Below are 11,221 nucleotides of genomic sequence, written 5' to 3' on the forward strand. Positions count from 1 at the left end.
TTTCTTGATTTTGAAAATGAGTGTTAAAGTGTTTCAAAAATGATTTAAAAATCATTTTTGTCAAATATATTTTATTTTGAAAATTGTATTTAAAAACCAAAAACCAAAAACTTGTCACTACTCCAAACATGCTTAAAATAACCAAAATTTGAAGAATTTATGAAGGGACATGTTTGGTATTATATTCATTGAAATAATGCTGATTTTTAAAAATAATTGCAAAAGGTTGATAAAAATAAGTTATTATTATTTTTAAAATAAATTGAATTAAATATGCACTTTTTGTTAGTTTTTAAGAATTTTAAAGGAAAAGAGAAAAACCAAACAAAAATAGTTTGAATTCTTAAAATAGAATAAAATGTAAAAATAATCGGATGTTTTTTGTAATTTTTTGAGATAATCATGTTTTTTTAATTAATAAAAATATATCAATTAAAAAGAAAATATAAATAAATGTGACCTGAATGACCTTGTCATTTTTAAATGATTGGTCTAAGCATTTACCTTTCTAATGGTTTTTGGGTTACTAGAAGATTTTGACTTGAATTTATTATGGATGGGTTCGTGCCATGTCTACACATTTATGATCCTTAATGAGTGGGTAGAGATTTGGTGGTTATCATTCCGTGTGAAAAAAGTTTTTTTTGTTTTTTGTTTTTTTTGCATCACCAACTGAGGAAGAAAGTGGGTACTATATACGGGACTTTCTCCCAAAGGAAGGTGAAGGTTGACTTGAACCTGGCTTTGTTATTTTTTCATATAATAGTGGGTGCATTAACATTGCAAGCATTTCAGCTTATACCACGTGACTTGATTTTTTGTCTTTCACTTTCAATTTTTTTTTTCTTAATTAAGGTCATCATTCCTGAAATATAGGTTATTTTTATATTATTATTTAACATTCATTTTTTTCCAATCAAGTACTTAAAAAAATTAATTTTATTTTACTATCTGTCGTTAATTATCTTTTGTTAAGTGATGACATGATAGATGAAATGTCACTTCATCATGTCACAGACAATTTATTGTCACGTCATCACCTTTAATGACGTGGCAATGATGTATCAGTAATTGAGTGTGATGATGAGACACCCTGTCTGTCACATTCTCACTTAATGAAAGAGTATTAACGATAGGTAGTGGTAAGTTGAAGCATAAAAAAAAATTGATAGGTATTTGACAAAAAATGAATTTTTAAGTAGTAATTTGAAAACAATATATTGTTCAGGTATGAAAAACGTATTTAAATCATATATAATTTATGTTTTGCGGTCTATGATCAATGTACACTTATAACATATTATGTCTTCTGTCATTCTTTCTTCACTATTCTCTAGACCCAAAATATATATCTCACCATTTGTTCTTATTAGTTATCTTTTAGCTTTTTCTCGATATTAAATGTATGCATTTTAACTCTTTAATTTCATCTTTAATACTATCTTATTAATCTAGTTCAATTGATTAAACATGATAAATGGATAGGTGAGCTATTGTAAATTTTAAATAGTGTTTTTTATTCCTACCAATAAAAAAAATATCTTATTAATTTAATGTATTTCTTATTTTGAATGAGGAATTATCTTAAAAAATAAATAGGATAAAGTTTCTTAAGTTTATATAAAAGTAAATTACATATATGGTCATCAAGTTATTTTAATTAATTTTTAATTTTTTGACAAGTTTACAAATATTTAATCAAATAAAAGTGTTTGAGAAATGATTTTTTTTAGTGACTTATAAGATTTGCTTTTAAACATAACTTAAATGTACGATTATCATTTTTATTTTTATTTTCAATAAAATAAAAAAATTTATCGTTTATCAGTTTATCTGAAATTAAATTATTTATTTTAATAAAACTCTTCCTTATCATTTGTTAACTAAAATATTATTTTTCAGATTGGCTTAATTAAGTTTTTTATACCTAAAAAATAGATTTTTCATATTACTACCTAAAAATTTATTTTTTTGTCAAATAACTACCTAAAAAAATTGTTTCAACTTACAACATGTTGTTAATCACCTTTCGTTATATGATGATGTGGCAAGTGAAGTGTCACGTCATCACATCTAATCATTGACATGTTATTGTCACGTCATTGGAGGTGATGATGTGACAATGAAGTGTGTATGACGAGACGTGATGACGTGACACTCCATCTATCACGTTATAACTTAACGAAAGGTGACTAACGACTGGTAATAAAATGAAACTGAAAAAATTTTCAGATACTTCGTTGAAAAAAAAATGAATGTTAGGTAGTAATCTCAAAAGGATCTATATTTCAGGTATGAAGAACTTAATTAAGCCTTTTTTATTAAATGAAACCTAGACGAGGCTTCTCTAAAGTACGGTATATACTCATGCACTTTTGAATATAAAATGTGCTCACATTTAATCATTTATAACAATAAATAGTTTAAATCGTTACAATTAATTTAAATTTTTTACAATATATTTTCCTTTTAAAAAAACAAAAAATATTTCACTTATTATCACCACTAATATCACATTCGCTTCCACCATTATTATCATTATTACTGCAACTGTCATCGTGGACGTTGTATCACATGATAGTGGTAGTAATGACAATGATGGTGGTGATGGAGGAGGAGATGACAACATTGGTGATAAGGGTGGCAATGAACCGAATCAACTTGAAAATAATTCGAAACTCGCTTCAATAAATATTTCGTTGAATTTGGTTCATAAGCCAAGTGAACTGAACTTGAGCTAAAAATTGAGTTTGTTAAATAAATGAGTCAAACTTGAGTTGCATATAGTTCGATTCATTTGGTTCATGAATCAGCTCACTGGTCAGAACCCCCCACCAGTTAAAACCCTCCGTAGGTAGCCCTTTACAAACCAACACGAGACTCTTTAGTATGTTTTATCTTCACTCACACGTTTTCTGAAAAATTTCCCAGAAAGTCACTCATCTCATAACTACTCCAAGTCAAACACGCTTAACTATGGAGTTCTTATGTAATAGACTACTAAAAAGTAGATGCATCTTGTTGATATAGGTAATACCAATTAATTCCTTTAAGTCATCCTCAGTTGTATAGTGTCATACATGTATAGCCTCTGGATCCCTTTCATTTTAGTGATTCGATTGAAGTGTTACATGTCCACCAGCTTCCGCCTGGTTCGTCCTCGAACCACATCGTACTAGAAGAGAGGTCTGCTCTAATACCATTTGTAACGCCCTTGATTGTCAACTTCTTGACGACTCTCACATTACGACACATCACACTATGGCACCTCACTCAATTTCTCGTTGGTCAAAATCCTCCACCGATCATAACCCTTCATAAGTAGCCTTTTCTAAGACCTCAACAATATGTTTCAGCTTTTTTCAGGATCAATGACAATCTCCACAAACCAACACAAGACTTTTCAGTATGTTTTGTCCTCACTCCCACGCTTTCTGAAAAATCTCCTAGAGATCGCTCATCTCATAACTACTCCAAGTCAAACACACTTAATTGTGGAATTCTTCTGTAATAGACTATCGAACAGTATATGCACTTGTTAATATAGGTAGTATCAATTAATTCTTTTAAGTTATCATCTATTGTACATTGTCATATCTGCACAGTCTATGAATCTCTCTCATTTTGTTGTTATTCAATCAGAGTGCTACATAACAAGATGATTAAGACTATTTCCGGTCACACCAAATAGTGCTATGAATAGATGAACCCATCCAACAAATTTTGCACCGACTCAATTAGGCTAGGATGGTCGCATGGGGGATTGAGTTGTCGGAACATGACAAGGAAACTGGATTTTGTAGTACAAACTCATCCCCATCAAGGACAACCTTTGGTAACATTCATTACATCTGTTTACTGTTTTTTCCACAATGCGCTTCATCAATCAGCTTCCAGTTTCGTGATTTTCATTCAGTTTGCTCATGCATTGTGAAAAATCTACGCTATTAATAATCAGAATTCTTAATTCTTAAAATTATTTCAAGTATTTTTTGTTTGTTTCAAACTAAGGTGTAGACATATAATTAAAATCAACAAGGGGATAAAGAAGGCTTTATTAAGACTTAAGATATTAAGCAAAACCTATTTTGGTGATATCGATATCATGAAAAGAGTAGGTCTCTCAAAGTTGATTAAGAGATTTGATAAATGAAACTTTATTTCAATGTTTTCATACAATATTTCAATATATTTGCGTGCGTAGTCTTTTTCTGACATTTATCAATCAATCATAAGAATGGCTTGCGTGATTGGTGACCTCAAAAAATTTAAACGAAGCGCTTAAAATGTCTAACAACGTTCCTGTATCCTCCTCGTAGCCTTATTTTCTTGATAGCCTTATTTAACATGTGTATAATAAGATGCTCTACACATAGAATGACATGTGCAACATTTCAGGAGTGCATGAGATTCAATTATGAGATTTTCTAAACGTTGAATGGAATATGGAACTTTAGAATTGTAGAACTAAATATATATTTTCCTCACTCGTTTGTCTATAGATGCTCATTTCACAAGCAACAAATGTTCTTTAGTAATTAGTGAAACTACGAATCTACGATCGCATTATTTAGAGCTCAAATAAAAATCCCAGATCAGGCGCACACCTCACACACTCACATGGCTTCAAATTCAAAGGGAATAATAAACCATAAAAAACAGTTAACAAAACTTCCTTATAAATTAAATGCAAATTTAAGACATCCCTCCTCAGCAGCAAAGGAAATGGACTAAAACCCTATGGCTGCTTGTGAATTTGAAAATCTCAGACTTTTACCATCAAAACAAAAAACAGTACTCATCAAAAACAAACAGCAACGAAAATGTTACCGCCGATCAAGAACCCAGTTTTGAAGGCTACGGCTACATGAAATCGGCGGACACTTCAAAATATAACTGGTAAAACAAACACCTAAGACTCTGCAAAGATAAACTACTGTAAAGGAACAAGTTTTTTTGAAACCACGTTGATGATCACATGTGCTAGCAAAATTGCCAAAATGCAATCACTTCTTCTTGGCGGCAGCCTTTGTGACCTTGGCTCCGGTGGGGTCTTTCTTCTCAACACTCTTGATGACTCCAACAGCTACGGTCTGACGCATGTCCCTCACAGCAAAACGACCAAGGGGAGGATACTCAGAGAAAGTTTCAACCACCATGGGCTTGGTTGGAACCATCTTAACCATACCAGCATCACCATTCTTCAAAAATTTGGGCTCCTTCTCAAGCTCCTTACCAGATCGCCTGTCAATCTTGGTCAAGATTTCAGAAAACTTCACAGCAATGTGAGAAGTGTGGCAGTCAAGGACTGGTGCGTATCCATTACCAATCTGGCCAGGATGGTTCATGATAATGACTTGGGATGTGAAGTTGGCAGCTTCCTTGGCAGGGTCGTCCTTGGAGTTGGATGCAACAAAACCACGCTTGAGATCCTTGACTGCAACATTCTTCACATTAAATCCAACATTGTCACCTGGAAGAGCCTCTGTGAGAGCCTCATGGTGCATCTCAACAGACTTAACCTCAGTTGTCAGCCCAGTGGGACCAAAAGTCACCACCATACCAGGCTTCACAACCCCAGTCTCTACACGTCCCACTGGCACAGTACCAATACCACCAATCTTGTAGACATCCTGCAATGGAAGCCTTAGAGGCTTGTCGGAGGGCCTCTTGGGCTCATTGATTTGGTCAAGAGCCTCAAGGAGAGTTGGTCCCTTGTACCAGTCAAGGTTGGTGGACCTCTCAATCATGTTGTCACCCTCAAAACCAGAGATGGGAACAAAGGGAATCTTGTCTGGGTTGTAACCAACCTTCTTCAAGTAAGAAGAGACTTCCTTCACGATTTCATCATACCTAGCCTTAGAGTACTTGGGGGTAGTGGCATCCATCTGCAACAATGATAGTACACAGTTAAAAATTCTACAAAATTCCATCAGCAATAACAAATTCTTATCAAATCAAATTAATAAAAGAAGGCTTAGATTTATACCTTGTTACAGCAACAGATCATCTGCTTCACACCTAGGGTGAAAGCAAGAAGAGCATGCTCACGGGTCTGTCCATCCTTAGAAATACCAGCTTCAAAACCACCAGTGGTGGAGTCAATAATAAGGACAGCACAGTCGGCCTGGGAGGTACCAGTAATCATGTTCTTGATAAAGTCACGATGTCCAGGAGCATCAATGACCGTGCAGTAGTACTTGGTGGTTTCAAACTTCCACAAAGCAATATCAATGGTAATTCCTCTTTCACGCTCAGCTTTGAGCTTGTCGAGCACCCAGGCATACTTGAATGACCTCTTGTTCATCTCGGCAGCCTCCTTCTCGAACCTCTCAATCACACGCTTGTCAATACCTCCAAGCTTGTAGATCAAGTGACCAGTGGTAGTTGACTTCCCAGAGTCGACATGTCCAATGACGACAATGTTGATGTGAACCTTTTCCTTACCCATGATTACTTAAACTAGAATCAATTCAAAGAAATACAAGTCAGAACTCAAAATACATATAAATTAAACTATCACAAAGCCAAATAAGAAGGTAAAGGTATACTCCAACTTCACACATTTATAGTTTACCAATAACAAAATTTCAACTTCATATTACAAAAGTTTCACAAGGAATTAAAAAATCGCCTTTGCTGGATCCAGATATGGTCGCATACATAGTAAAAGATTAAGCTTGATAACATGTGAACAAACCCACAAAAAAACTATCGACGGTTACATATCTACAAGACTCCTTCAACATGCTTAAAAAACTTTTAATCCTGTTAAAACAAACCTTTAATAGTGTAAACGAACATCAACAAAAATCATGGTTCTGTCTCAACAGATTCATAATAAAACAACCAGAACATCATAACCTCGTAAAAAATCATACAAAGTCGCATGTTTATAACACAAATACAACAGATCTATGACCTCAAAAAAAAGATTCACCTCCAACACACCAAATAACTCGAAAATCTCTTCCGATTAATCGATTCAAAAACCAAAAGAATCCTAAAAAACTGAACCACAAAAACAAAGCGAAACAAACAACCGAACATCAACAGCATAAAGCATAAATAAAAAAACATAACCGAAGAAACATCATCGTAAATAAGAGACAGGCATAGATCGAATCGAAGAGACAAGAGCAGAGGCTGTTACCTTTGCGAGAAACGAAGAAGGTCACTCGTTCGGAATCCTCAGCCGCAAACACAGAGACTGAGAAATAGAGCGAGGGAGCACAGAGTGATAACGAAAACTAGGGTTCCTAGATTTTTATATTGAGTGAGCTACTTTTCATTTCCGATAATGCCCCTAGGTTTATTTCGGATTTCTGATTATGCCCCATTCGCTTATTTGAAGGTTACTGTGCTCTACTCGCGTGGGATTGAGCGTGTAACAAACGCGTTGTTCTTTTTTGTGGTTTGAGCGATTTGATTTCACGCGCTTTGTGGGATTTGTGGGTTCGACGTAGTCCAGTTGGCATTTGGCGATATTATGACGACATCGTTTCAGCTAGGTTAAGATAATGTAACGACATCGTTTCGGCTCACGTTCAAACGTGGCAAATGCTGGGATTAAAACTATCTTAAATTTTAAACTATTTTTCTATTAAAGCAGTGAATAGTAAAACTATTCCTATATTTATTTTAAAAAAATACTAAACCTTTATGATTTTTTTAAAAGTAATAAGCAGTGAATAGTAAAACTAATCCTATCTTTATTTTTAAAAAAATACTAAACCTATATGATTTTTTAAAATAAAGATAAGATTAATTTTACATATTCATTGCTTTAATATGATTGATAGGATAAAATATTATTTTATGATTTTATCTTTTTATAATTTATTCGATCTACTGAATAATACAAGTTCAGGAATTCAATCGAAATAAAAAGAAATCAGGAGCCTGATTAAAAATCTAATAAAAGTATAGATACCCACAAAATAAGTAAACTTATATATATATATATATATATATATATATATATATATATATATATATATATATATAATTTTGTATTCATATGTTAAAAAACTTGTATTTCTTTTGTTTCTTTATTTGTTTTAATGTTTATTTCACGGAATATCATTGGATTTTCAAGAATGTGGAAAGAGAAATATGTATTCTCATGTTTGTTAGAAGATAATAAAATATTTCTCAACATAACTTAATCCTAGGTATTCATATTTTGTATATGTTTCTTCATCTTCATGTTTTTTCATCTTTCTATAGGAATTTTTAAAATAATTTATCACTTTCTTCTTATTCAACCACATTTATTTATTTATTTATATTCTTAAATTAAAATAAATTTAAAAACATTCACAGGAAGTAGAAATATATACCTGATGTGGACAATATTTCCAATAATAGCATTTTCAAGAATATTATTCTCAAAAATATAATCAAATCTGTGAAACAAACGCGTCCTATATAGAAAACAACAAATGCAATAAAAAAATTATCCAAATAATATAGTTGTTGAGATTCCTATTTGATCCTTTTTTTCTACTATACCATAAATGCATATGTCTAAATTAATTAAATATTAAATGAAATGTAAGTGTATAATTGGCAAAACAAAAGTAATTATTATCTTGAAAATTGAAAATGACATATAAATATAAATCATTTTTTTCAAAAATCGAACCATTAAAAATAGATGTAAGGAGTATTTACTTCTATTAAATAAACATTTTTATATATTATTAGTATTCATAATACTATTGATAATTTAATTAGTACATTTGTAGATAAAACAATAATTTAATTTTATATCATATATAATATATTTGTATTTTTGTAGCAATATATTAAAACATTATGTTAACGTAACATAATAATAAAAATTATTAATATTATTAGAAATTACTTATAATATTATTAATACTAATATATATATATATATATATATATATATAATTTTATTTATTTATAAGAGAAGCTCATTAGCCTAATGGTTAATTTTTGTTATTAGAGTTTATGGTCAAGGTTTCTAATGTCATTTTTAATATTTAGACAATTTTTTCTCCTATGTTTGTATGTCATATCATTATATCATATCACAACACATTACTCCAAACAACAATAGAATTAGAAGATACTATAGAAAAATTGAAAAGTAAAAAAGAATGACATTAAAACCTTTAGATGTTGTTGAATTAGGTGTTACATTTAAGTACCTGGAAAATGTCAACAAATGTGTGTTTGAACTTGTAATAAGAATGTGTGAGAGAGAAATTTATCTTAGGTATATAAATTCTTTATGCAATTTTAGATAAAAAGTACCATTTTTTCACAAACATCAAAATTAGTAGGTCTTTGTCCCTAGAACAACAAAAACCATATGAAGTCTAGAAAAACATGGTAAGGGTTTAATCCCCAATAATATTAAAGGTTCTCATGTTAATAATCATCCTAATGAAAACATGTATTCATATTATCTGATTCTATTTGAAGGACCATTTTCATTATTAGATTTTTTTTGTTTAATAGTGAGTGGCATCAATGGATGGTCGTAGTGGGAGCAATAGAGAGAGGGAGGAGGTGAGAGACGTAATAAAGGAGTCAAAATGCATGCACCAAAACAATGATTGAGTGCCTTCAAATGGATGGTCACAAACTTAGGTGGGAGCAACAAGAGACGCAACAAAGAGAGGGAGGAGATGAGAGACATAATAGAGGAGTCAAAATGCGCGCACCAACTCTACAAATCTAACAATGATAATAAAAAAATGGGTTAAAGTCTGACAACATGGAGAGTCTGTTACCCGATAATGAGTTGCAAAAAATAGATGATGTAGCCCAATAATTAAGAGTGTGATTAAGGGAGTGTGTCAAGGAGTATGACCATGACATTCCTTTTTTTTTAATGTAACTAGTAAGTAACTCATGCAAAGTCGTGTTGGCTCGTATCATTATTTCTTGAATGTAAAATTCACAAAAAAAATTAATAAGGCCAACACATTTGAAGTTATTTAGTATAGGATATAAATGAGTAAATTTAAGCATCAGCAAAAAGAAAATAGAATAATCATGAAAATAAAAACATGAATTCATAGATTTAATTAATAATCTAGTACATATAGACATAAACAAATATAGATGAAAAGTTAATTAGTTGTATGGTGCACATAATGATAAACAAAAAAAATCATAAAATATAAATTACATAATAAGATGTTTCTAAAATTTAAAAATTTGATCCATGGTGTTGCAATTGACAAAGATGTTGCCACTTATGGTAACCAGATTTTCTATTAATAGCATATAAGGTCCTTTCAAGCAAAGTTGTTAAAACAATTTTTTTTATGGTGGTGCAAAAGATGATGAAGTATCCTATTAATTGAAATGAATGATGAGTTAATTTAAAATCTACAAAACTTTTAATGTATACATATTTCAAACCAAATGTTTATTAACATGTAATTGAAAGATTTAAAAATAGAGGAAATACTATTGATCAAATGTGTATTAACCTGTGATTGAAAGATTAAAAAGTAGAGGAAATACTATTGATTAGTAAATGATGAGTTGGTTAAACTAACATATTACAATTTAATGTAATTTAAAGAATATACGTTGTCTCTAATGCACTTAATTTACTCAAATTTGGATTGTAGAATACTTTGGTCACATTTGGAATGATTTGAATAATAACATTACTAAGAAAATTTATTGTTAACAACTTTGTAGAATAAAAAAATTATTACAGGAATTAAATTTGGTAAATATTTTTATTTATAACTAACCGTATAGCATAGGAGCACTTGGTTTTACGGATTGAAAAGAAAAAATAAGAATATTTGCATCACCTTTAGATAAATAATTTATGTTTCCTATCATTTTCTCACCATCTAAGATTAATTCAAAATATGACCTCTACAAAAATAAATAAATGTAGTTAGTAGAAGATAATGTTAAAGCATGAAAATCTAAATTTATAAAATAAAGTGTTTATGTGTGACCTGATAGTTCCAAGCATATTTGCTCATCTACTTTTGCATGTTGTTGAACAACATCTCTCACGTATGATCTTGCGGTAAAGATGACAACGATAACTTTAGGATATGGACAAAGTATTTAATTATGCTTAACTATAGTATAAATGTTCTCAAATTACTATTTTGTAAAAATATGATGATGATATGCAATGAATAATAAAAAAATGAAAGGAATTAAAAAGTCTTGAAAAGTGTTATCTTTGAAAAAATGGATTTAAGTT

At 30.8% G+C, this 11,221-nt stretch overlaps 1 protein-coding gene across 1 annotated transcript; it reads right to left on the minus strand.

Moving 5' to 3' along the window:
• Nucleotides 1-4,647: 4,647 nt before the first annotated feature.
• On the minus strand, nucleotides 4,648-7,307 carry LOC114412548 (elongation factor 1-alpha-like). The gene is made up of 3 exons (XM_028376477.1): nucleotides 7,154-7,307; nucleotides 5,990-6,462; nucleotides 4,648-5,888 (listed from the first exon to the last, which is right to left on the minus strand). Exons 2-3 carry the CDS (start codon nucleotides 6,449-6,451, stop codon nucleotides 5,007-5,009), a joined length of 1,344 nt encoding a protein of 447 aa, XP_028232278.1. The 5' UTR covers nucleotides 6,452-6,462; nucleotides 7,154-7,307; the 3' UTR covers nucleotides 4,648-5,006.
• Between the last annotated feature and the right edge of the window lie 3,914 nt (nucleotides 7,308-11,221).

Source organism: Glycine soja, chromosome 5, assembly GCF_004193775.1.
Source record: "Glycine soja cultivar W05 chromosome 5, ASM419377v2, whole genome shotgun sequence".
Lineage (NCBI taxonomy): Eukaryota > Viridiplantae > Streptophyta > Magnoliopsida > Fabales > Fabaceae > Glycine > Glycine soja.